At 40.1% G+C, this 26,910-nt stretch overlaps 4 protein-coding genes across 4 annotated transcripts; 1 reads left to right on the forward strand and 3 right to left on the reverse strand.

Moving 5' to 3' along the window:
• Nucleotides 1-200: 200 nt before the first annotated feature.
• Nucleotides 201-7,272, reverse strand: LOC145463253 (uncharacterized). The gene is made up of 6 exons (XM_081446990.1): nt 7,135-7,272; nt 6,604-6,765; nt 6,157-6,234; nt 5,559-5,626; nt 4,919-5,044; nt 201-4,396 (listed from the first exon to the last, which is right to left on the reverse strand). Exons 1-6 carry the CDS (start codon nt 7,223-7,225, stop codon nt 1,574-1,576), a joined length of 3,348 nt encoding a protein of 1,115 aa, XP_081303116.1. The 5' UTR covers nt 7,226-7,272; the 3' UTR covers nt 201-1,573.
• A 4,763-nt stretch (nt 7,273-12,035) lies between these two features.
• On the reverse strand, nt 12,036-16,569 carry LOC145463506 (uncharacterized). Its single transcript, XM_081447257.1, has 2 exons — nt 14,266-16,569; nt 12,036-13,956 (listed from the first exon to the last, which is right to left on the reverse strand). Exon 2 carries the CDS (start codon nt 13,411-13,413, stop codon nt 12,157-12,159), a length of 1,257 nt encoding a protein of 418 aa, XP_081303383.1. The 5' UTR covers nt 13,414-13,956; nt 14,266-16,569; the 3' UTR covers nt 12,036-12,156.
• Nucleotides 16,570-19,348: 2,779 nt separating this feature from the next.
• LOC145463490 (ATP-dependent DNA helicase RecQ-like) lies at nt 19,349-20,663 on the forward strand. The gene is made up of 2 exons (XM_081447241.1): nt 19,349-20,004; nt 20,399-20,663. Exons 1-2 carry the CDS (start codon nt 19,550-19,552, stop codon nt 20,568-20,570), a joined length of 627 nt encoding a protein of 208 aa, XP_081303367.1. The 5' UTR covers nt 19,349-19,549; the 3' UTR covers nt 20,571-20,663.
• A 2,013-nt stretch (nt 20,664-22,676) lies between these two features.
• LOC145463489 (uncharacterized) lies at nt 22,677-26,423 on the reverse strand. Its single transcript, XM_081447240.1, has 2 exons — nt 25,127-26,423; nt 22,677-24,500 (listed from the first exon to the last, which is right to left on the reverse strand). The coding sequence occupies exons 1-2, from the start codon at nt 26,342-26,344 to the stop codon at nt 22,677-22,679; spliced, it is 3,042 nt and encodes a 1,013-aa protein (XP_081303366.1). The 5' UTR covers nt 26,345-26,423.
• Nucleotides 26,424-26,910: the final 487 nt, after the last annotated feature.

The following is a 26,910-nucleotide window of genomic DNA, read 5'->3' on the forward strand; positions in this document are numbered from 1 at the left end:
TTTGATTAGCAGCTTTCTCTTTGCCGGTACCGCTTGCTCAAGGTCCCCGATGAAACAGGAAAAATGAGGGTTGCGTTGGGTTTGTCAACAGAAGCCCTTCCGAATAGCCCACGCTCGATGTACCTAAATTCTTACATGGCACCGAGGACTTCTGCCAAATTTTTATTTTTGGTCTTGGTTTCTTTCTATTTCTTTCTTTCTATTTATGTTGTCTTGTTTTCTTTCTAAGTCTCTCATGGGAATAACCTGACGAAGAAATTTTAGAAAATGTGTAAGTTTGGACAGAATCGAAAGGCCTGAGGTCGTGTGTTAATAACCCGGGAAGGAGGGGGTGGGGGGGGTGGGGGGGCCGACTCCCATATAAAAAGGACGGGGGTGCTCGTCGTACCTTTTAAGTATAAAAAAACCCCTCGGTTTTGGTACCTCTTAGGACTTTCAGCCTCAAAAGGTCCACAGCGGGAACTTTTTCAATATCTCTACGGGGCATTGAGCTGAAGGAAAAAGACAGGAGATAATGTGTTGTTTTGGAATTGGTACTTCTTAGAAGTGAAAAATATTTCAAGCCACGCACCTCTTAGGGGGCACTTTTCAAAATTTCCCACGAGCACCCCCGTTCTTTTGATATGGGAGTCCCCCCGGGTTTAATAATCAAAAAGGACCAAAATATAACCTTACTCCCAGTACTAAAACTCATTTATTTAAATTTTGCCTAAATGATGAATTGGACACCAACAAGGCACATAATGAGTTGGGTAATGCTCACATGTTCCGTATTGTCATAATTAATTTCATCTCATCTAAAAAATTGATCAAGAACAAGTAACCATGACAGCACGAATCTGTATCGTCGATGATGTCAACTGGAGGTTATCTGGATAAAATGTATTTACATATTAAAAGGTATTAGATTACGTGACCAATAGGGAAAGCTAGGCGAAGGGAAAGCTCGGTTGAAATTGCTTATCGGTTTATCCGTTGCCTTTTCATAAGTAATAAATTTCTACTTGCTTGTGGGAGGTAAGGTAAAGAGGGCGGCCGCTCTTGGTCTAAACGACTATCTAACTTCTTGGACCTTACAAAGACAAATCAATTAACATTCAATCCCTTTATCTTATAATCGATTACAACCTTCGTTGAATTAAGGCTAGACAAAAGCAATTTTGAGCTATCATTTAAGAAACTGTTTAAGACTAATTTTTTTTTCAAGTAACTAAATATGGTTTGGCTCTGTCCCGTTACTATACTTTATGCAAAACGGAAACGCAGTCAAATGAATTAATCAAATTTCCAATATAGATGGGGAATTATACATCATCACGTGGTTAAACTAAAGCGACTTTGCTGTATTACACAAGCAGTCTACAAAACTCTTTCACAAAACGTTATATAATCACCGTACACATTGAACTGCTCAAAATGGCGACACAAAAATTATTGGGTCTTAACTTTGTTTATAAAACGCCAGTTACGGTTTTTTCTCAATGAACTGGACAGAAACGTCCTTTCCCTACACAAAAATAAGTAACAGACAACTTGTAGGTCAATTAGACAGTTTCCACTTACGATGTGGGTTTCATTTCTTTGCACCAAATTCTAGAGTGACGTCATCACCAATCAGTACAAAAGGCGCCCAGTATTTCACATCGCTGTACTTGTCTGATTCTCTGAGGCTTTTCATGGCCAGGTTCAGGGACTCGCTTGCACTTCTCCCTTCCACAAGATGACGGTAGAAACTTCTCATAAACTCCAGCGTGGCCTCGTCATCGATCGCCCAGAGTGAGACCAGAACAGAACGAGCACCAGCACCCATAAAGGCACGTGCAATACCGACCACGCCTTCAGCTTTGATCTCTCCTCGGCCACTGTGACAACAACTAAGCACGACCAGTCTTGCTCGCATTTGAACACTCAGCACATCTGCGATTGTCAAAATATAATCTTCCTCTGTGGGGATTCGGGATGCTCGCTTCGGGTCGGGAGTTAGGGCTATTTCACCAGTTTCCTCGCGGCCATGCGCTGCAACGTGTACAAGAGCAACCGAACTCAGTCGTCGTAGCACTTCAGCTTTTGTAGCCTTTTTTCCAATTAGTGGTACTACATTGAGAATCTTCCCGATCATTTCCGCTTCCATTTTGGCAAACGTGAGCTGTTCTAGGAGTTTCTGACCCTTGCTGTTGGTAACTTCTACCAACCACGGATCTCCCACCAGTAATGCACCACTCCTGCAGTGGTATTCTTCAGGACAATCAGCAATCATTTTCAAACTCGTCAGCGAGGGAATCAGTCGGATTCGAAACGATTCACAGAGGTACTTGGAATCAGTGTCCGTGAATGCGGCATAAGGAGCTAGCCACAGTGGACCATCCGGGGCGATGATTAGTTCACTACCTTGAAGCAGGTTGGAAATGGGCCTGATTATGATGTTATACAAGGTGTTCAAACTACTCTCTTGTGGTGTAGACGTGGGTTGTGATGTCTCGTCAGGGAAGGCATCTTCTCTTAACGCATCCATGGATCGGTCCTCGCAACTCACACCAGCGCGAACACCAATGCTGTTATAGGCAATTCGTACCAAGACCCGAAAAAAGGTAGTAGCATCATGAGCGAATACTTTTCGTCCAACAGCCTCGGGTTTTCCCTCTACGATGACCCAACTGGTGATCGTGTCTTTGTCAAGAGCCTGAAAACTTGTGCTTGAAGGAATGCACTTCAGCATTTCAAAATCCGTCGTATCTTGTCCTCGTGATCCGGACTGACTTGCGGGAACGCTATACTGAGATTCCATAAGATCAGTTAGAGCTTGGGCTCGTCCCTCTTCAGCAGCAAACAAAGCTTCAACAATCTTATCCTCTTTCAAAAGAATTCGCCATAAGGCATTGTAAGCAAAATGATTTTTATGTCGAAAGTTGATTTTCCACTCGTCTTTCGACCGGAGAAGACTTCTCACATCATTGTACAATCTTACACTAGATTGGTAACATTCTTGTGCTTCAGATAAATGACCCAGGGACTCATGGCTGTTACCTAGTACTTGATAAGCATGACCTTCCATATCCTTGTCTCCCACTTCTTTAGCAATACCAAGTAAGACCTTGTAGTAGCTTATGGCTTTGTCTGACTCGCCTAGCCCTTCAAAAGCTCCTCCAAGATTGCCAGTGGCACGTCCTTCTGCAGCCTTCTCTCCGACTTCTTTAGCAAGACCAAGAGCTAGCTTGTGGTGTTCGATGGCTTCCTTGAACATGTGGCGCCTTTGGTAAACAGTACCAAGATTGTCGTGTGCGCGTCCCTGTCCGGTCTTATCACCAACCTCTTTGGCAACACTAAGATGCTGCTTGTGGTATTTGACGGCCATGTCTAAATCACCGAGTCCGGAAAAATCATTGGCAAGGTTGCCATAGGCACGTCCTTCCCCAGCCCTGTCTCGCATTTCTTTGCTGATGGCAAGGTCAACCCTGTGGTGTTCTTTGGCTTTCTTATAATCACCGAGACTGAAAAATGCATTGCCAAGGTTGCAATGCATTAGTCCATTCACAGCTTTGTTTCCTGACTCTTCGGCAGTACTAAGATTTAGAAGAAAGTTGTCTATAGCTTTTTTGAAGTCACCGAGCTTGTAAAAAGCACTACCAAGAGCGCCATATGCCGATCCTTCATCATATTTGTTTCCTAGTTCTTTAGCAATACGAAGACGCAGACTGTAGTATTCAATGGATTTTCTTAGGTTCCCAAGATGGTAATAAGCATTGCCAAGGTTGTGGCAGGCACGTCCCTCCATGTCCTTGTCTCTCACCTCTCTGGAAATACTGAGATGGCGAGTATAGTATTCCATGACTTTTTCAAAATCTCCGAGATTGAAAAAACCGATACCGAGATCCCCGTACGCATCTCCTTCCCAAGCCTTATTTCCGAGTTCTTTGACAATAGCAAGACGTAGGTGCTGGTATTCGATACCTTTTCTGAAATCACCAAAGCCATAAAATGCATTGCCAAGATTTCCATACGCGCGTGCTTCCGCAGCCTTGCTTCCTATTTCTTTAGCAATAGCAAGATCAAGGTTGTGGTATTCTTTAGCTTTTTGGAAATCGCTAAGTCCAAGGAAAGCATGACCAAGATTGCAATACGCGCTCCCTTCCTCAACCTTGTTTCCGGCTTCCTTGGCCATTCCAAGATGTAGGTTGTGGTAGTGCAGGGCTTTTTTGAAATCACCAAGCTTGTAGAACGCAATGCCAAGACTGCTATAAGCTATTCGTTCTGCCTCCTTGTCTCCCCGTTCTTTAGTAATAGAAAGGTAGAGTTTGTGGTACTCTATAGCCTTTTTGAATTCGCCTCGAGCGGAAAACATAGTGCCAAGAAGAGCGTATTTAAGTCCTTCACTTTCCTTGTTTCTCGCTTTCTTGGCCTGAAAAGGAAGTTTGTTGAAATCTGGTTGAAACAATTCAATGTTTTTTCCTTTATGCCTACGCCTATGCCTATTTCTTTGTAACGTGAAACATTTCTACATTTTTCTGTCAGATAAATCATGTATAATTTGCCAGTCTGCGATGAGGAAGCATGATCGTGTACGGTTTCTTATGTAGGATTTCTGGTTATTATGATGTCTAACAAAACACAGGGCAAGATAGCAGCATCTACAGGAAGATGGAATTCACCCGCGTGATTACGGTGTTACACAGTTTCAATCTTAGAGGAATCTGTCTCTGTTAATTCACAACTGTATATAACCTTCTGCTCCCATGCTGTTATGCGATTGACTCAGTCTGCAGGTTTCCTGCACAAGGTAGAACTAACCCTACGTTTTCCTCAAAGAAAGGTGACCCTCGGGTCATGCTGAAGGATTTATTTCACCATCGTTGGGTTGATAGGTTTTACCCAATCAATCATAACACTTTGAATAGTCTCATACAACGACCATTAAACTCACCGTGTCTATTACAGTTTGAGTTTCTGAATGACCTTTGACCTTGTCTCTGCTTGATTCTTGTAGTTTGTTTTGTTCTTTCACAGCCTTAATCCTTATTTCCAGCAAATTTCGGTTCTCTTTGTCAATCTTCTTGAAATTAAGATATATAACATGTCATGCATGTCGGCATCTTATTCTGATCAATTAGTCTGACAAGAGATAAGACATTACTTTGTACGCTGAGATACCAGCATTTGAGGGTCCTTGAGATTGTGCTTCATTTAAAAATGTTACTCTTTTCTGCCTGTGAAAATTGATTACAAACCACAATCCTAATTACAGTAGGACAATTTCCTTTGGATTCTAGGTTAGGAGCAATTACTGTTCAATTCTGGAGATAAACTTTGACAATTATTTTAGGATCCCATCTCTCTTTTACACTCACTTTCACAACCCCCTTTCCTCCCTTTGAACAGCCTCCTTTCTCTTTGTGAAAAAATAAGCCAAAATGATTATGACCTGGAAAACTAGTAATAGCTCGCTTTTTTGTGAAATGACTTTTTATGAAAAGATGATGTCAATGCAGAAACAAAAAGAGAACATCTACGAGCAGTTCTTTTATTTTGTCAGTTTATTGATGACACGAGGTAAAAAAGGATACTGCTAGTCCCTTATCACACCAAGTGATGGCTTCTTCAAACTGATTCAGCTCAACACAGGCACTCGCTCCTAGCAGTAAATAATAACGAAAGAAACATTTACTGGCACATTGATATGTTCCAAGCCTACCAGGATACAGTGCGTACTCTGATGTGCCTTTTGAAACGCTGTGGGGTGGTTGTGCACATGCGTGATCTGGATTCAGATTTCAGACGCAATGGATCTTTCTTCAAAGTTTTGCGAACTTTTCACGGGTCCTGGGACGTCCTGAGATGTTGGACAACATCAAGTCCTTTTTCGAGATTGGACAATTGAAACACCATGGTGGATATCGGTGCGCCCTGGTTAAGGTTTATTTCAGGCAGACATTGCCAGCTTTAACGCAGAATTGAGCTCCACTCAATAGAAATTCACGTGCTCGGGTTTATTAGACTAGATTGGAGCTTTTAATCTGGTTAAATAAACCCGGAAACGTTTAATTCTTGAGCAACAGTAAGTGATATTCTCTATCTTGCATACACCGTCGTGAACATGTCGTAGTGACTAGAGCAAATTGTCCAGAAGAGAAAGATTATTACACTTTTTCAAAGAAATCATACCTCGTATAATTGCCTTCAAATAGTTTGGTTGCAATTCAGTGGCCTTCCTTGCATCATTAAGTGAATCATGATAATCACCTGTGGAAAAAAAGTTGACTTAGATCATTGTATAACAGCCGATTACACTGGTGTCACTGTCTCCATTCTGATTGGCTAAAAGCACCCAGCTAATTCTTACTGTTTGGTTGCGTCATATCTGAAGACAATTGTTTTTATATATGTAGAAGTGACGTCATACCTACAGAAAAAAGTTTTCATACATTTAGATGTTAACAAATGTTTACAATATAACATTTTAACTCTCCTCTCTCTAAGAACGTTTTAAGAACTCTTTAAGAACCCCCTTTTTACGACATTGAGAGAGAAATTTAGACTCAAGTGTGATAAAACTTTCCGGATGCAGTTAACGGCGCACAAAAAAATTCCGAGAAAGTTAAAAATTCTCACCTAAGTAATAATGTGCAATCGCCCTGTTACAGTACAGTTTGGCCTTCAATTCTTTATCCTTACAGTTCACGTTAAGCCTCTCTGTGTAGAAGTAAACTGCGTTGCTGAAATCTTTCTTTCTGTATTCATCATTGCCTTCATTCTTGTAAACCTCTGCTATTGCTAATGAAACAGAATTGATTTAAATATTGTTGACATGTAAAAGTACTTAAGGTTAACGAAGGGATTCTAAACTGAACAAAAATTTTAATGTTACTACCAGAAAGCTGGACATTTCCAATAAAAAAAGCAGGAAAATTCAATTAACATAAAAACAAATATAAACACAGCTACGTAAAAGCATGGATACTTTCTGTCAAGATCCCAATTCAGGTAGAATAGGATTATATATTTAAAATGTTTTCCAAAATTAACAACTTGGATAACGAACAGTAATTACGTAACAGCATAAACGTTGAAGTGAAATGTATATCCCTTAGAAATGTTTGTAAAATTTCATTCAGTCAATCTTCTTTAGACATTTCTCCTCACCTCTTAAAGTGTCGTCATCAAAATCCAGTGTTTCTTCAGCAGGTGGCGTGACGTCAGTCTCACTCGCAGCCTTGATTGAACTCCTCGCCATGAATGCTGGGAGTGTTTACAACCTGCCTTACTTTGTGGATGGGTCTGTTAAAATCACAGGAACACACAACTTTAGATTTAAGCCCTTGTTTCTAGGTAATATTTTTTCAAACTCACTAATAAGTAATAAAGGTGATCTTATACCTTAAATTTGAGTTTTTTTCTAAAACAACTCTGTGAGACAGTTTTGGTATCAAATTAAAGGACTTCGTAGACTCACTTCAAAAAAACACGAGATTATGGACACCGCCATAATGTCATTTATGTAGAGGCCGACATTAGTTTAATAAACATTTTAGTATAGTAATCATTTTAGTATTATCTTATCGTAATTGCCATGTGGCCGTTCTGAAGGCTGGAATGCGGCATATATCCGTTCATCTATAATCAAATTGAATATCTTTAATTCCGCGGTTTATTCCCATCATACAAGGAGAGTGTAAGACATGCGTTCGCCCTCATTCTTCGTAACCTTCGAGGAGTACACATCAGAGAATTTTCCCACCTCCATCCCCAGTCATTCCGCCTTCACCAGTCACTGGCCTTTACTCTTGCTTACGGCTGGACCTGTTTTCACGCCCACCCGCGCTAACGATCCGTCGAGTTTTTGGTAATTAAGCTGTCACTAAAGTTATTTTAGTCAATAAATCGCCACTCTCGTGGCCAAATTATTCCAGCTTTGATATCTCACTTTTATTCTGGGTTGTCTTCCGGTAAACAACTGGCGGCTAACAATTAAGGGTTTTCGTACGCATCTACATAAATGAGCTTTTCGAGGCCACATGACAATAGCTAATGAATAACTAGCCCCTAAGTATTAAAAATGTGGTTCATTATGAACACGATAACGGATCAGTGAATGGTTCGAGAAGCGTGGAATTGAGTTCATCCTGTCCGGTCCATAAGCAAGTTGTCAAGGGAACAAACCTCTGAAAAAACAGTGTTTTGAGTTGTTGTTTTTTCTCATAAATGGGAAAAAGTTTACTAATATTAACTAATATTAATTGTATTCACTGAATGACAGTTAAAACATTTCATAGAATGAACATTTTATTAATTTACGATCTTGATAATTGTGTTGTCTACCAATCTTGAAAATTTGACAAAATTCGGTAAAAACGTTGTGGAGATATGATCGTGCTTGAAATATTGGTGACCTATTTGTTTTGGCTGAGAAATAAGGCTTTAAAGTTTTACTTCGGTCTCCGATTAGCCTTGTGAACTGGGGGGGGGGAGCAGAGGCAGGAGAGGCAGGGGAAGGGGGTTTATCAAAAGGAATATAACTTCCTTGTTCTTTGATGAATTCTTTATGAGTTGAAGGACAAATTGGCTTTCACGAAAAAAAAACCCCGGCAACTTTCAAAAACAATTCACGGCATGCGAATTGTTTCTGTTGAGCCGAAATGTTTCACAGATGCGATTTCAGGACGACTTAAGATTGTATGTCCACCAGTCGAATAGTAGTCTCACATCTGAAGCCAAGCTTGATGCACACAAGATTATTCGACCATTGAATCATCAAAAACATGGGCTTATACTTAGACTTACAATTTCAATACTAATTATGTGTGCATTGCCATGTCACGCGAGAGCTAGTCGATGTCCATTAGACGATTAAAGAAAGTTTCGGGGCATTTTGAATGTGATAGGTAGTTTAAGATTGCTTTAAGTATCTGTAGGAGGTTTTGGCGGTCATTGAGGTTATGAAAAGTTGTGGATTGTTGAAAACAGTTATTAGGTCTGAGAGAGCTTGGATGAGGGTGCTGGAAACAATTTTTTTCGCCTATTTCTCAGCTATTAGAGTACGGTAGAAGGTAATGATAAAAGCGAACGACAATTCAGAGCCCAGGGCGGGGCGGGGGGGGGGTATTCCCTTATATGAGCTATATAGGTATGTGCGGCCCCAAAGGATATGGTTTTTCAGCCGTTTTGGTCATAAATAGGGTATCGATTTTAGCTGATTTTGGCCATTTTGGTCACAAATAGGGTAAAAAAGAAAATCAACAAAAACCCTTCACAAATTATGTCTACGGTAATTTAACATTGGTCTGAACTAGGGAACTAATCATAACGCAGGTCTGAAACAGGGTTTTAATTTAAGGATCAGGTCATAAATAGGGCTTCGAATTTTTGGTCAGGTCATAAATACGGTAGGAATATCGCAGATTTCAGTAGTAAATAGGGTAAGGGTTTTGGGAAGCGGGCCGCACACTCCCACCCAATTTTTCTTGGAGTACACCCCCCGGGATTCAGAGTCGTCATGACGCATTTCTCAAGTTCAAAATGATTAGAACTAGTAGTATTAAATCAAAGTGCGTTCGACGTCGTCACTTTAATGTATAAACCTTGAATGATTTCTTTAGCTGACTTTAAACCTCTTTCTGTTGCTAAAATCAACATTTTTTTCATGAACAACCGAAGTTTTACAGACAGATATATCATATTCCCAAAGTCCGTGCTAGTGAAGAGGTCCCCCGGGCCGTATAAACTTCGATTTGTTGATACGTTACGTGAGGGCGCCACGTTGCGTAGACTCACAAAAATATTTTTATTAGTCTTCAAATTTCGAACTAAATATTTCCACATTAACTGGTAATGTTTAAGAGTAAGAGCTAATTTGTAACAGTATATTTTTACGTACATCATTCTAAGTTGGAAGCACAAATATAAGCCAACATTTGGGATAGCATGCTCGCAGTATCGTCAACGCCTTCAGAGTACTTTTCCACCGATTCCAAACAATATTCCACCGGATAAAGACTGAGCTATCTGTCGCGAATGGAACTAATCACCAAATGCGATCGAAATACAGCCAATGAAATATAGTTGTTCCCACGGTTAACATCCCAAAGCAAGGCGATTCAAAGTCGTGTTCGTGAACATGTAAAATAAATAATTGTCCTAGCCATGTCACAAAAATACGTCATCTCCGACGAAACAGGCCACGTTTGCTTCGATTTGCACGGCACAAAACCCACTGCCATCGTAAGCAAGTGCTTTGCGATGACATAGTTTGTTTTCGCCCCTGCTGCATTCTGCGGGGTGGCCAATTCCATCCATCTATCCATGCCTTGTCCCAAAAAATTTCACATCAGTCCTCATTAGGATAGGCTCTTCCAAGCGTTCAGTTAGTTGAGGCGCAGCGCAAAAAACGGAGCGCAAAAAAATAAGGTAAGAGCTTCCTCTCGCCGCGCTTTTTTTTGTTATTTTTTCGCGCTATGTTTTTCGCGCTGCGCCCCAACCAGCTGAACGCCTGCCGGAAAGAAGCTAGCATTAGGACTGCGCTCTGTCGAACGCAATAATAACACTAAATTCTTCGCTATCAGTGAAAAACGCGTCATTTCTTAACTAAAAGTTAACATTTTGACTTATTCTCACCTATCATTTAAGCCATATCCAGACAAACCCTCTAGGTCTCAAGATTGCGTCAGGCAGTTCCTTAGCACCTCCGTATGTGCACCAGTATTTTCAGCATCTTACTTAATGAATGCGCAAGATTCTGGAGTGAAAAGAATAAATTGGTGAAGTTGAGTTACCTGAAGATCTGTCGAAGTTACACTGGCACAAAGATTGGCGATATCTTTAAAGTGAACCTTTGCATCGAGAAAACAGGACGATAGTGTTACAGCTAAACAGGATCGAACAGAATCAGAACAATTAATAATTCCTTCCTTACCCGTCGAGATCTAGATTATGTGCACGACTGGCTCAGCGGTGAAACAATCCAAGAATTAAATCAAGATTACCGTAGTAATGGAAGAAAACTGTTCAAACCGTTCTTTGTATAGGACCGGAAATGTAAACTCTACTTCGGTCCGCCATAACATCACGAGGTAAATCTGTTTCGATTTCGATTCCAAAAGGTCAACCCAGGGGAAATTCCCTGCATTATCATAAGTAAAGTTCACGCAACGTTATAAAGCAGACATTTCGCACATTTAGGAGAAACTGGTCGAAAATAACTAGCTGCGCTAAATAAAAACCTAGTGAAAGTTCCTGACCTCTGGTTTTCCAGAAAAAAAAAAAGCAATTTCAAGTAAAATTAGTGAATAGGGCAAATATATTGACATGAGAATCCTCCTCACCTGAACAAAACAAACGCTTTTGCAATTTTCCTCAAGCTAACAATATACTGAAACTTAAATTCGAAAGCTGAAATGTCGGGCTTCCCTTTAGAATACAGTCGAACCTATAACGGCCACCCTCGGGACTTGATGTACTCGTCGCTTAATACAAGTGGCCGCTTAAGGTGGCTCTATATAGTATTTCACAAAGCTTTGGATATTAAATATGCATAAGCAATTTCTCCCTTGGCAAATGTTTACAACATAGCACTCGGTAGAAGGTCAATAATAAAAAACCTACAGCCTTAGGCTACATATGGAAGACACTTTCAGAACCTAAATGTTGTTGCTATGGCAACTACTGATAGAAATGCTTGGCTTGTTTTTTTAACTTACCTGACTTCTAGACGGTGTTTCTAGGTTTCTACACGGTAAATTTTCTTTGTTTTGGGGGAAACACAGTTAACACACAAGGAGTTTCGACTAACAAAGCTACAAGAAAATCTGTGCATAATTTTCGTAGGAATTCGCAATTTTCGTTTTTGACGCATATTACATTAATGTATGTATAAAATTTGATGATTTTTGCTTAACAGCGAGAAAAAGAAAAATCCTATCCATGTGCCAATTTTCAAAAAAATTCACCGCCTGGAACGCGCTTAATATGCGTTTTAGATCACCCAAAGACCCCTGTGTTTTCGTGACGTCATCAAAATAGAAATTCTTCAAGTTACGGTACTGCGCATGCGCACGTTTCGCTTCCTTCGCACGTGCTAGTTAAAAATTAGTGGAGATGTAGAAGCTTATTTTTCCCCACTACGGCGAAAAGTATACCTAATAAGTGTTGTAATACTTATGGAAATGCGTTTTAACTTGTGGTTTCCTCCACTGCTTTGAAGTGCTCAACGATCTTGGCTAGAATACAGGTTGTTTTTGTCACTCGCGGGGCCTTGCTAGTTGCTGAAGATGGAGGCAGAGACAATACGCCAACAAGCCCTTTTGCTCCGAACTTCTCGAAAACATTCTTAAGATCTCGATATGAAATGCCACTTCCGGCTATTTTTTCAGCCATCTGTTGCTTGATGGGGAATTCCGCGTTTGTTGGATGATAAAGCGTTCCTCGGAACGTCTGCAGGAGTTCGTAGCGACGATCAAGGTATTTCATGTCGTTTTCTGCGTACTGTGTTGTTGACATGTTCTCTGTCAACATGTCCTCTGAAATGTTCAAACGGGAGTCGAAGACTATTCTTCTTAAAGCTCTAACATCCTCCATTGCATCGTGTGCGGGGAAAGGCTCGTGGAAAAGTGTCTGATAAATGGATTGTTGATTTAATTTAACTGTGGAACCATCCGGTAAGACCAGAGAGGGATGTTTACGTTTGACCAAGTTCTTCATCACAGGGAGAGTGTCAGAAAAGAAAACGTTAAGACAGGAAAGCTTTTCACAAAGTTGATGTCCACCTTGACGAAGAAGAGTTGGATTATCGAAAACCTGAGAGTTGTGCCCAATTAAAACAGTATAAATATTATTATCGCCTTTCACACGTCTGACAGTTTTCTCCAAGTAGGTTAGAAAATTTTCGAGTGACTTTCCAAGTGACACAGTTTCGACGGGTTGATTGTTTTTGAACAGGGTCCTGACGCCTCTGACTGTTCGGACACTTAAACCATTTACCCTTGTAGCATAAATATCTACATCCCTCAAAGGTAATATATAGTCATTGAAACAGTGCAAACCTGATTGATCAACTGCTGAAAGTTGGCATATTTCTGCGGTTTTTCCAGACGTGTTTGTTTCAATATCGTAAATGATGAAATTGTAAACAGTGTTTCTGTCATAGGGAAATTTCTCCGCCACTGGTCTGATCGTTAATTCAGGAATGCATGTTTCAAAGTTTTTCAGCTCCTCACTTGAAATTTTCAAATTGATGATGTCAAATTCTTGGATCAGTTTGGCAGAATTGTTTGGATCCAGGTTAAGTCCTATTCCACTTTGGTATGTGTTTCCTTCCTTAACTTGTTTTTTACCATCAAGATTTAACTTCTGCTTATGTAGTTGAGCTCTTCGGCATTTGAAATTAATGCTGTTTTTTCTTAGCTTGCCTTGGGTAGCCTTGTGATCCATCCTTTCAATGTAGCTGATACAGTGTATACCAGGTTCAATGTTGAGGCTCTCAAGTGTTTGGCTAATGTACTGATATCCAAGGTTTACTTGCGAGATGCCACAGGCCACTCGGAAGTCTCGGAGTCTTCATCCCTGACATAAACAGATAGTTTGACATTAGAATTTAGGCTTTCAGTGAACAAATGGACTGCTGCCATAGGCTCCATTGCTTTTGATGATGCTGTATGATTGAGTTGGCAATTGTGTTGCTTGGCTTGTTTTCCAGTTTTTTTAGCATTTGTGCAAACCCTGCAGGATTTTGTTCTTGTAGTGTAATCCATTACCTTCCCATAAGTTAAACCCATGACTGCAGCATGACCGGTTGAAGAGTTATGCCCCTTTCCCCGTTTTTGCCTACCCATGTCATATGAGCAGGGGATATTGATGCAGCCTTGGTCATCTGCTTTTACACCCTTTTTGATGGCAGCATTTCTTTCTTCTGACATTGCAGTTTTGCAACTTTTCTTTGTTACTTGCTCCACTGCATGCCCAATCTCGTTTTTTCTACTCTTGAAAGTTACTGGATTCATAGAGGGAATATTTAATGCACACAGTAAATTATTTAGGTGAGTTTCACCGATTCCTGTATGTAGACACCCAAGAACAGCTCTTGAATTAACATCCTGACTGAGTGGACCTCTTTGACCACTCCTGTGCTCACTGGAGGTCTTGACAACATTCTCTGTACCACACACTGCACAGGTAACTGAGAACACTGAGGCTAACCCACATTTTTTTTCTGCTGTTATGTTCCACAATGACAAATTGGCTGAAAATAAAGTGAATATATTGATACTCAGGAAGATCTGATACTTTATTCTGGCAGTGTGTTTTCTCCTTTAATTTGGAATAAATGAGCACAAGTAAATTTTCACAAAAACTAACAACATTTCAAAATGCAATGAATGCAATTTGTGGTCTGTGGCAAATTTACAACTGCTTGTTTGTTCCAAATTTATTAAAAACATTTTTGTTGCTCGCAATAGACAAACAAATGTGTGACGCTTGTTATAGGGAACTTGCCCAAAAATTTAGGGACCAACCCCAGGTTTTTTATGGCTGATTGCATATGAGACGTTTTGTAATGTATTGAAGATATACATGTATAATCAACCTCATAATTCTTTTTTGGAAACCTGTTAATTTTATAGCCTTAAAGCTGTGTGTACTTGCCATAAAACTGAGAATTCATTTTGACTTTTCTTTAGTGTTGATTTTCTTTAGGCAGAAAAATGTTTCTTCTCACCTGCTTTACAGTATTGACAACATTTCAATGAACTTCTCAAAACATCCAAGTCCATAATTCTACTTCCATGTGGAATGCAATTTTCCTTCTTTGTTTGTTTCTGATAAAAATTTAAAACTTATACGTTTTAATGGTAATTATTAGGTTGTAACTGTAACAAAAAATGTTGAAATTTTAAAATGAAATGTCAGAATGTTCAGGTATAATCATGTTGACAATTTGCTATGAGCTACCTGTGGTATAATACAAAAGTTCAAATTGAGCACTATTTCAGAGCAAAGAAAGTCTTGATGAAGCACTTGTCTTAAAACTTTTAGGGAATTGCTTGGTGCCACGTATAGCGAAAACAAGATTTAAACCACACCTGACTTAAACGGGTTTCTCTTTTCTTCGGTGGGGACCAATCTCCGACCATTCCTTGAAACTCCAATTTCCTCTTTGCCTTCCACTCCTTTATCCCACGAGTCCTGTCTGCGGTGTTTCCACTTTGAGCGGGTTTCTTTCTTGAGAATCGACCCTTCTCGTCACGCAATGGTGGTTTTGTTTCCGGTGTCAGTTGCGCCTTTGCAGACTCTTCAGCTGTTTTCGGTGTTTCCCAGGGAACTCAAAGCGAAGCCTCCGACCATAAAAAGAACACCGTGACCACTCTGTGACTTCCTTCGCGTACGATCACCACCGTCTTCTCTCTCTGATGTCGGCGCGATAATATAAGTGCTGCGAATTGGCTTCTCAGTTTAACCACGTCAGGAGAACACGAAAGAAGGGTATTTTTAAACACATTTCTAGGCGTTTTTTGATGAACACTTGTTCTGGTCAAAAAGGATAGCGGTAAGTGGAACGCGACTCGCGATAAAAGTCTCGCCGCCATGTTTATTTTTGTTTTTTACTTTTCTTTTAAATACTCGCGCGCTCGCGCCATTCGCACCCATGCCTCGCGCGCCAAAAAAACTATATAGAACTACCTTAATACAGGATCACTAAGAATACTCACTGGGCGTGGTCTAATGTCAATTTTATTGGCGTATCTACAAAAACACTCTATGCAAGAAAACAATAGGACAATCAACGCTCTTTCAAGGGATCAATACTTAAAACAAGGTTCAGTGCCAACTGGTAACTTAACGGTACAATATACGTAACATGGTGTAAAAGTACTGTGCAATAAATTGTCCTCTACTCTTCTACGGTATACAGCACTGTATTTCTATGACTTGCAGTTCACAACAAAATATATCATTCCGTCATTTCATAGTCGCACGTTCAATTTCATAGTTGTTACATTCAGGGTGGCCGCTTACTACAGGTAAAAATAACAAAGAAAGACAAACATGGGACTGCTACAGGGTGGCCGCGGCCACTTGATAGAGGTGGCCGCCTAATACAGGTAACAAATACAGCGTTTGTAAGAACGAAAAATCGGGACTTTGAAAACTGGCCGCTAATAGTGGGTGGCCGCTTAATACAGGACCGTTATATTCAGGTTCAACGGTATAAACTCGACGTCGGTCCGCCATAACATCACGAGGTAAATCTGTTTCGATTTCGATTTCAAAGGGTCAACCCAGGGGAAATTCCCTGTATTATCTCTTGCGGTTTCGTCGTTATGTCATAAGTAAAGTTCACGCAACATTATAAAGCAAACATTTTGCACATTTAGGAGAAACTGGTCCAGAACTAGGTGCACTAATTAAATAAAAACGTAGTGAAGGCTTTTCCAGAAAAAAAAAAGATAATTTCAAGTAAAATTAGTGAATAGCGCAAATATATTGACATGAGAATTTTACAGACGCTTTTGCAATTTTCATCAAGCTAGAAACTTAGATTCGAAAGCTGAAATGTTGGGCTCCCTTTCAAAATATTTAGTTTTCTGGAGGAGGGGAGGGGTGTAATATGACACCAGGAGCCATAATCGGGGACGGAGACCGTAAGTCTTGGGATCCGCGCGCACCTATGATATGGGACAATTTTTCTATTTTTAGAACAAATTGCGCCATCCTGACGTCATATATCCGCGAGGATTCACGCACATGTTGGGGGTTCTCGCGTGGATGTTGTCACGTTGCATGATCAAATGGTGAGAGTTGAGAGATTATCTCGCGTATTTTTCACAGTGATGGCAGGGAATAAGGCAGGGAATACGAACCAGGGCGCTTACATGTAGTTTTATGCTTTGAGCTAATGGAAAAAGTGGGTTTTTTAGTGTCGAAAACAAGACTTCAATCCCGCGCTGGGAATGAATAATAAGATCTGCTTGCGCTAGTTGTAAGCTTACGCGTATTTTTTTGCGTTTGTTCTGACTTAGGAATATAGCAAGAAAACTCTCTACTCTGGTATCAAGTTAATTTGTGAGTTTCTCAGACAATGGTTAATCATAACCAAAACCTTTTTTGATGGTTTCTTATTGTTTCTGCTTAGTTGGTGAGCTTGCAAAAGTCTTTGAAAGGAAAGTCTGACGCGTACAATTAGCTCATTTGCATAGTGCAGCTCGTGCACTTTCAAGTCCGAGTCGGTGTTTTCAATTGTCAACAAATCTTGACAAAGATTCCTTTCATTATCTTTTGTGCTGAGATGCTCAACAAATTTCACGAACGCAAAAAAGGCTACTAGCATCATGTGTGTTTCCTCAACATAAGGGTCCATAAGCATAATGAAGTTTTACACTGCGAAAATGAAAATAGACAAGGAGTTTTGATAACTCGATCAACAAAATCGAAATCGTTATTCGAAGTTGATTAAAGGAAGCGTCATCGTAACTTTGTTGATTATTTCTGCTTTATTCACATATTTTCAGCTTAGCTTTTAATATGTTCTCAAACATTTATCAATATTAAACATATTTAAAAACTATAGAGTTATTGTTTGAGTTCGATGTACGCTTTCACACGAAAGTGCGGCGGAAGAACGATTTGTCATGTTTACTGACTGTACAAAACACGCATCGGCGGGCGCTCTCATTCATCGACAACAGAGAATTTACTGGATTTTTACACGAATAAAACTGAGCAGTATCCACGGACGTAAAGTTACTGGGCCTTGATGAAACATCAAGCGTTGCTTACAATTCAGGCGAAACTCAAACTAGCAATTATTTTGTTTTACTTTTCTGTCGCTATAGACTGGCAAATTCCTTGTAAGCGTGTGCAAGAGGAGCTAGGAAACTATGAAGTCCTGAAGCTCTGCTATATCTGAATATATCGAGCTAGTTTTTTGCTGTGTAATGGAAAAGCTGTTAATCTTCAACATATGTGAAGTTTAAAGTGGAGTAATGTACAGCTCATGTAAAAGAAGTATCCGTCGGAACACAACTTGGTTAGCGATATATATCTAAGCTTAAAGCGGAACATACCTAAATTCGACATTGTCTTACTTCACTCAAACTGGAGCAGCTTACGACGAAAATACTTAAGCAAAATTCCAACAGACGTAAACGCGTTGAGTTGTGGACCAAAAACATGAAAATTTTCGGGAATTTCGGACGCCATTTCCCCCGCGCGACATCCGCAAAAAATCCTCACAGCATGTACGCGCGTGTGCCGCAGGCGATGGCGCAATTTGTTCTAAAAATAGAATTATATATGGGTTATTGACCAAGTGTGAGGTCAAGATGGCTGGATATTGGCCAAGTTCTTTTTTTGCGTGTTTATGGACCGAGACGGAGTCAAGGTCCATAAACACGCAAAAAAAGAACGAGGCCAATATCCAGTCATCTTGGCCGAACAAGCTTGGTCAATAAAGGATTTATTATATGGCTTTCGGGAAAATTTTTCTTGCGGGACATGGCGGGTAGTCCCGAGCGGGCAAGATAGCTCCATCTTGCCCGCTCGGGTAGCCAATCACAGCGCAGGATTTGATTCATCTTGCCCGCTCACGGAGCTAGCCATATAATAATGTCCCTTATTATATAGCTAGCTCCGCGAGCGGGCAAGATGAATCAAATCCTGCGCTGTGATTGGCTACCCGAGCGGGCAAGATGGAGCTATCTTGCCCGCTCGGGACTACCCGCCGTGTCCCGCGAGAAAAATTTCCCCGAAAGCAATATAATAAATCCTTTATTGACCAAGCTTGTTCGGCCAAGATGGCTGGATATTGGCCTCGTTCTTTTTTTGCGAGTTTATGGACCTCGACTCCGTCTCGGTCCATAAACTCGCAAAAAAAGAACTTGGCCAATATCCAGCCATCTTGACCTCACGCTTGGTCAATAACCCATATATATCATGGGGACAACCCCAATACTAGAAACAGCGCGCGCTTACGGTCTCCGTCCCCGATTGTGGCTCCTGATGACACCTATTTTTTTTTCAGGGGTGCAACATTCTTATCTTTAAAAAATGCACAGTGTAGCTGAGCATATAACAGTACGTAACACAATCAAAATATATCAATTAAAATGGAAACATACAGAAATAGAGACCAGCAACGCGGAGAATAGATCAAGTTTCGTGACCTATTATAATAAAAAAATTGGGGTTTTGTACACACCTTTCGTCAGTCGTTGATTTAGTGGCCATTGTCAGGAGGTGATTTTGGCAGTTGGGACGCGCTTTAGTGGCCGCTGCTGTTGTAAAGAGGTGGGCGTTGTTGAGAGTTTAAAATAAGAGTGAATGTATGCAACCTCGTTCCCAGGGTCTTTTCCCTCTCTTGGGGGTGGGGCGGGAAAAGGCCCTGGGATCGGCTGGTCACATGATCTCAGAACACCCAAATATCTTGGGTGTACTAAATTATCATATGTTAAACGGAACTTTCAAGATGGCGGTCTCGTCGAGTGAACCAAAGTTTTTGTCAGTGCTTCGTCGAGTCGGATTTTCCTGAAATAACGGTAATGTTCCACCTTTAAATTTAAAACCTCTTCAAATGAAGTGTTTTGAATATATGCTGAAAGGTCAGGATGTTATTGGAGTCCTACCTACTGGATTTGGCAAGTCAATGCTCTTTCACCTTCTACCTCATCTTATTCCTGTGAAGACCACCAAGAACATAGTTATTGTGGTATGTCCATTAAATTCCATCATTGAAGATCAGCTGAAAGTCTTAAAAGCTCGCAGGATAACCGCTGATGTCTTACAGCTTGCTGTAAACGAGAAGGAACCGGCCGAGAACTTGTTCGGAAATGAACAAGAACCAAGCGAGCACGTGGTCCCGAATTCAACGAAGTTTCCTCGAGATGTTGTTAATGGCAACACTTCAATTGTATTCGCCCATCCAGAGGCTCTATTAAGGAAGGAAGGTCGAGAGCTAATGGGAAGCAAAGTCTTCCAAGAGAATGTTGTTGCCTGCATTGTTGACGAAGCTCACTGTGTTGAATTATGGTAAGTGCGTAAAATGTTCATTCCTTGTCTATTCATGTCATGTTTGTTACAGACTTAGCTTATTTCCGGGAAATCTAAATCACGGTTACGGCACCGACAAGTATTTACATTGCGAATACAATTCGGAAAAAATCTGCTCTATTCTCTTTCTGTTTACAAACGATGAAAATTTTACTCTATGAACTATATTGATAATTCATCAGTGAATTCTATGATATTTACACTGCTTATTGGAACATCATACATTGTCTCCATGCCATGCTCTTACAGCTGAACCATAATAACAAGATACTACTAAGTAAACATTCTTACTCTTAAGCAAAAATTTTGTTAGTATGTCTCATTGCACTTATGTTTGAAGATTTGTAGCTCAGGGTTTCTTTTTCTTTTTCAGGGGTGAAGATTTTAGAAAAGACTTCAAAGACCTGTCAGTGTTGAAGGCATTCTTTCCCAATGTACCCACAATGGCTCTGACAGCAACAGCACCACCTCGCTTATTGAGAGACTTGAAACAAAGTCTGCAATTGAAAAATGACTGTAAAATTGTTGCTCGAAACCCTAACTGAGTGAACATATACCTGGACAAGAAAGTGCGTCTGAGTAATCATCATGGGAATGAAGGTTATGACAGAATCCTTAAACCCATAGCCAATGAACTGGCAATTCAAAGAGAAAACTACCCAATGACAATCATTTACCTGAAACTGAAATACTGCGGATATGCTTATGGCTTATTTGAAAGAATATTGAAAGCCAAACAGTGTGTTGGAGAAACATTAGAACCCACTGCAAGACTGTTTGCACAGTTCCATGCCCCCCAAGCGAGTCGCATGAAGAAAGACATAATATCAGAAATAAAGAAAGAACAATCGAGGGTGAGGGTGCTATTTGCAACATCAGCACTTGGCATGGGTGTTGATGCTCCTTACGTGACCAACATCATCCACATAACACCACCAAGTAGCCTAGAAGCTTGCATGCAAGAAATTGGTCGTGCCGGCCGTACGGGACTTTCATCATGTGCTACACTTTACTACAATAACTCTGATATTGGAAATAATAAAAAACATGTGGAAGAATCAATGAAGTCATATTGTAGATCAGAAGACACCTGTCAAAGGAAACTCCTTCTGGATTACTTTGGATTCTCCAGTGTTCAACAAGAGAACTGTTGCTGCATATGCGATGACAAGTTCAAAACAACTGAAGAGGATCTACCCCAAGCTATTAGAAGCAAGGTCAGATTTCTATCTAACGATAACCGCGTTATCCTTGAAAGGTTAATAAAGAGTGCAATTTCTGACCACGAGTCCAAAGTGGCATCAGAGTGTTCAACGCTATTTGACATTTCTGTAGATAAGAATCTGGCTGCAAAGGTTGTGGAGGGAGTGGAATTTATTGAGTCAGAAGCAGACTTGTTGAAATCATTTGGCATATGGGATGAAACCTGTTCTTCTCAGATCTTTTCACTTATATCTGCACACACTGTTATGTGTACAACTGAAATGGACTCCGATGATGATTAGAGCATCAACTTAAAATGTTCTGTTCGCCGATATCTGAGCATACTCCTGTTGACATGTCGAACTAAAATGAACTCCGAAGATTAGAACATCAATTGTAAATTGTAAATTCTGTCAACTACTATAGATATATCTTGATTTATTCTCTTAAAACACACTATTGATATTTAATTATTTCCGTGTTGTTGCCATGGCACTGATCAGTTTGTCTACATTTGTTCTTTTCGCTTATATCTGAGCACAATACTATGTGTAGAACTGAAATGGACTCTGATGATGATCAGAACATCATCATAAATTGTAAATACTGTGAACTGCTGTAGATATATCTGGATTTACTGTCTTAAAACACACTATTGATATTTAATTATTTCCATGTTGTTGCCATGACACTGATCAGTTTGTCTACATTTGTTCTTTTCGCTTATATCTGAGCACAGTACTATGTGTAGAACTGAAATGGACTCTGATGATGATCAGAACATCATCATAAATTGTAAATACTGTGAACTGCTATAGATATATCTGGATTTACTGTCTTAAAATACACTATTGACATTTAATTATTTCTGTGTTGTTGCCATGACACTGATCAGTTTGTCTACATTTCACTTATCACACATATCTGAGCACAATACTATGTGTAGAATTGAAACAAACTCTAAAGATGATCAGAACATCATTATAAATTGTAAATACTGTGAACTGCTGTAGATATTCCTTGATTTACTCTTAAAATACACTATTGATATTTAATTATTTCTGTTGTTACAATGACACTGATCAGTTTGTCTACATTTGTTCTTATCATGCATATATGATTATCTCAGCACAATACTAGATGTAAAACTGAAATGAACTCTGATGATGATCAGAACATCACCATAAATTGTAAATACTGTGAACTTTGATTTACTCTATTAAAATACACTATTGATATTTAATTAATTATGTTGTTACCGTGACATTGATCTTTTTTTTTTTACATTTTGTTCTTTTCGCTTATATCTGAGCACAATACTATATGTAGAACTGATGATCTCTGATGATGATTAGAACATCATCATAAATACTGTGAACATTGATTTACTCTCCTAAAGAACACTATTGATTAACTAGGCCCTCAGTGATCTTCATTTAAGTGTATGTCTAAGTTGATAACTCTTCCAAGTGTTTGGCTAGCCACTGATGATAGTCCACAATGTTTAAATACCTTAGAGGAGACCTTTTAATGTCAGGGAAGCTGTCATGAAATCTTGCTGGCATATAATTGAAAGGACTCAATCGCAATAGGTCAGACACCATTTCTTTCTCATCTTTAAGTGAGTCACGTGTTGTATGTTGCACAGATGTCTTGTGGATCCCTACAGAACAGTCAAATTCTTCTACAATCTGATGGATGCCAGTGGTTGCTTTACAGACCTTGCTTATAGAGTTCAGGGTTTTGTTTGGTCCCTGTCTCTGGACAATGCTTTTACTGCAACGGTTAGAAATTTCTTGGGCCAGGTCGTCTTCAATATTCCTTCCAGCACCACCCCTCCAATTGACAAAAAATCCCCATTTGAACTGTTCAGCCAGGCGTGGAGTTAATAGGCACTCAATTTGGGCTATACTCACAAACATTTCAATGGCATATTTGCTGTAAGCCCCCATTGACTTGAAAACTGACAGCAAGAGTTTTTGGTTGATGAGATTTCTGCTGCCATCTCCCTCTGCTGCAGTGTCCTTCATTTGCATGACAAGAATAGCCAGGAAAATAAAACAAAGGGCATAATTCTTGACATAGTCATCATCATTGCAGCAGTCATTGACATCTACTTTCTGTAAAAGGAACTTGTCAATGAACTTGCCAAAAGCATCATCAAAGTATTTCTTCTTGTTTTCTAAGGTCTCACGTGCAATGTTTTCTGGGAATTTATGTAATGAGGGCCTTTCCTCAAGGTCTGACATCCCAAAAAAGTTCAGGGCAGCAGTTACTATATAGGCTTTCCCCACACTGAGGAACAACTCTTCGCTTCCTTCATAGGAGTCAAGAACTTTGGAAGGGGTAGCATTCCTCCTATTGTATTTCTCCCTGAAGTACTTTAAGGTGCCAACTTGATTGACAGACTCTGCTTTGTGAAGAAATGAGTATGAATACTGTAAAAGGGATGCTTTGGTATGCCACATCACTGGTTTAAAGGGCGAGCAATGTTCAAAACGATCAGCTGCTGTGTGTGAACCAGACAGCAAATCTTTGGCACCTGCAAATCTCACACGAGTTAGCTGATCACCTGCAAATGCAATCTTCATATCTCTCATTGGGTCATCATGGGTGTCTTGTTGGTGTGCATTTGTCTGTCCAGGTGCTGCAGGTCCTTCAGGAATTGGTGGATTATCTGTGTGTGGCATTTCATCTAGCAGCCCTGCTTGAACATAGATTTCAGCAATCCACTTTTCATAGGTTCTTAAAATGTTAACACAATCATCATACTTTGCTTCATTTGCATTGATGATTGGCAGGCTTACTATGATGGACTTCTCTGACATTTGTTGGCTGTACTCATGAGAAATGTGCTCGGGGATAACAGCTTTCAAGAACTTAAATTTGGGAAAGAACTCAAGAACAATTCGCCCAACAATGATTTTGGCACATTCTGCATACCTTTTCCATTCTGGTACATTTAAAGAAAAATTATGTCGAGGGAAATCTCTAATGTTGCCTTTGGGGCTGTCATTGGGCAAGTGATTGAAGTTGATTCTGTTTTCAATCAGGTTACTGGCAAACAAGTGCAGATCATCATTCTGGATTTCCTTTCTCATGTGACCCTTCAAAACTTTCAGGTCCCAGTTGTCACCAGTGCCTCGGAACACACTTCCTTTCTTTACTTGCTGCACCACTATATCCGAAAAGTGACCTCCTAAGAGCTTTAGCAGGGTATCCCTTCTCCCAGTCGACAGGCACACGCCAAGTTTATTCAGTCGTTCTTGAAGCTATTACAAGGGGAGCAGAAATAAAAGTATCAAATTCAGCATACATGCAATACTGATCTCTTATTTTCAATTCATTGCAAAGATCACTTATTATTATATGGACATGAGTGTTCTACTGGAAATGTAATACACATAAAATCCATACGAAACTAAATCCAGGACCCAAGTGGCATATTGGCCATATCCCCGCTAGTGAGGATATTTATGACTTTCATGGTTGTGCTTACAAACAGTTAGTTGTCTATACATGAAAAGACAACTGATTACATGGTGTGTCAAAACAATATTTTTCTCACTCGCTGCACTCGTTTGTAGAATCTTGCTTTACCACCCAAAAATAAAATTCATATCTTCACGCCGCTGTGTAAATATCCTATACATTACATGCTTTTCAATTAATTCTTCAAATACAATCTCAATCACAGCCTAACTAATGACTCACTGTTGACACCAAACTACCAAACAATAACAAACGTTCTGTCAAGCTTTGTATAAGAAAAGAGGATCAACCATAGATTGTATTCAATGTATGAATTGATACCACTCACGCAGTGGGAGTAAGGGACATAATAAAGGAAAGCAATGAATTTTTTATACCTCATCAACTTATAAATTATATTACTGACCTTTTTGGTACATCCACCTTCAATGATGAGAACTGTATTCACACGTTTCACCAGGTTGAGTTCATGCCACCTTTCGTTCATAAGGATCGAGTACAAAAAACTGTACTTTACTTGAAGCTCAAGCTTTGTTTCTGCGACGGAGTTCTCCTTGCCAGACACTGCGTTCATGAGCTCAACAAAGAAAGGGAGGTTCGTCTTCAATTCAAGCCAAACTTTGCTGAAATCAAAGTCTTTCATGCTGTCATAATCATTTCCATATAAAATGGAACCTTGAGAACGCTTGCACAGCTCTGCACACGATGTTTTCAACTCCTCACTAACGATTTTCTTCAACTCTTTCACAACACTTGGACAGTGATCTTTCAAGATAGCCGCCAGTACAATTGCATCCTTGTGGCTGACAGCTTGTACAATCATTTTCTGCTGTCTTTCAGTCAATAACGACTGCCCTTCGAATAATGATGTACAGTCATTGTCTCCTGTTGATTTAGGCCTTAGAACAGTTGCAGCTTGCTGAGTTGGAAATGAAGGCTGCTCTACCGAACTTAATGTCGTTCGCCTCGACAGCTGATCCAAGGAAGTGATTGTGCAATCATGTCCTTTTGATTTAGACACCGCGGTCACGCCGGTAGCATCTTGCGGTGTTGAGAAAGACGACTGTTCTGCAGACGTCGAAGTATTTCTTCTCGGCTGATCCGTAGAAGAGGCTGAGCAGTTATCTCCGGTTGATTTAGGCATTAAAATTGTCGCAGCTTGTGGAGTTGAGAAGGAGAGCTGCTTTCTTGTTGGTGTGATTGGCTTCGACGGCTCATCCACGTGCACAGAGCTTTCGGATGGCATATTCGATGATAAACGCTTCGACGGCTGAAGCGAAGAAGGTGACAGCTGAACGCTTCGCTTTACAGCATATTCTGAGCTTTGATCCAACGGTGTATTCTCTGTGGATTGGGCTCTCTGAATAAACTGTTCCATCTTGTTCACGAACGAAACACAACCCCTACATAAAACCTTTGACCTCATATCGTCTTCCGAAATTTTTATGCCACACGTTTTATGGACTTTGGCGCACAGATCTTTTGATGAACCAGCTTTACTGAATATTCGAAGCATATAGCGACTCTCATGAGAATCACCACAGAGTCTGCAAACTGGATTGCGAGGAGAAATCTTCGTCGGAGTGGACATACTTTCTGCCATTTTTATTTCGGCATAATGCATAAATTATCTTTATTTGGCCAAATTTTGCATTAATTATTTAAAACAATCAACCAATCAATATGAAGGATTCACCGGCCGATCCCAGGGCCTTTTCCCGCCCCACCCCCAAGTCAGGGAAAAGACCCTGGGAACGAGGTTGGAATGTATGGACCGTCCGCCGGGACAAAAACAAGTGGCCCTGGTAGAGAGATGGCCGTTAGTGGAGGTTCGACTGTAGTAGGATACTGGTAACGTTTGGAAAATGGAAAACATATATATATGTAGAGAGAATTTCCAGTGAAAAATCAAGTGGGGTTTGTGATTAAACTGAATCATTTTACTCTTGACTGCATTTATTGGACTCACTGGAAAGAAAAAAAAACACAAATTGAACCATACAAAATATCATCGTATAAGCAAATCGTCGAGTCGTTTTCGTTAGAACTGTTTAACCATTAACCACTTGGTCTATATGAGAACCGGTGAGCGGTTAGGAAACTGATGAGGGCTAAAGTGGAACCAAGATCATGTAAAGGAGCGCATTGCATGACGGGAAAATAAATCACACGAGATAGCCTAGAGGAATA

Source organism: Orbicella franksi, chromosome 12 (assembly GCF_964199315.1).
Source record: "Orbicella franksi chromosome 12, jaOrbFran1.1, whole genome shotgun sequence".
NCBI classification, from domain to species: Eukaryota; Metazoa; Cnidaria; class Anthozoa; order Scleractinia; family Merulinidae; genus Orbicella; species Orbicella franksi.

Excerpts from the sequence above, each read along its gene's own strand:
- LOC145463506 (XM_081447257.1), bottom strand. The coding sequence starts at position 13,413 with ATGGATCACAAGGCTACCCAAGGCAAGCTAAGAAAAAACAGCATTAAT.
- LOC145463489 (XM_081447240.1), bottom strand. The coding sequence starts at position 26,344 with ATGCATTATGCCGAAATAAAAATGGCAGAAAGTATGTCCACTCCGACG. Across the intron at positions 24,501-25,126 it reads AAGGTGGATGTACCAAAAAG|CTTCAAGAACGACTGAATAA; the intron begins GTCAGTAATATA and ends CCCTTGTAATAG.
- LOC145463490 (XM_081447241.1), top strand. The coding sequence starts at position 19,550 with ATGAAGTGTTTTGAATATATGCTGAAAGGTCAGGATGTTATTGGAGTC. Across the intron at positions 20,005-20,398 it reads GCTCACTGTGTTGAATTATG|GGGTGAAGATTTTAGAAAAG; the intron begins GTAAGTGCGTAA and ends TTTCTTTTTCAG.
- LOC145463253 (XM_081446990.1), bottom strand. The coding sequence starts at position 7,225 with ATGGCGAGGAGTTCAATCAAGGCTGCGAGTGAGACTGACGTCACGCCA. Across the intron at positions 6,766-7,134 it reads TGATGACGACACTTTAAGAG|CAATAGCAGAGGTTTACAAG; the intron begins GTGAGGAGAAAT and ends CTGTTTCATTAG. Across the intron at positions 4,397-4,918 it reads CTCAAACTGTAATAGACACG|GCCAAGAAAGCGAGAAACAA; the intron begins GTGAGTTTAATG and ends CTTCCTTTTCAG.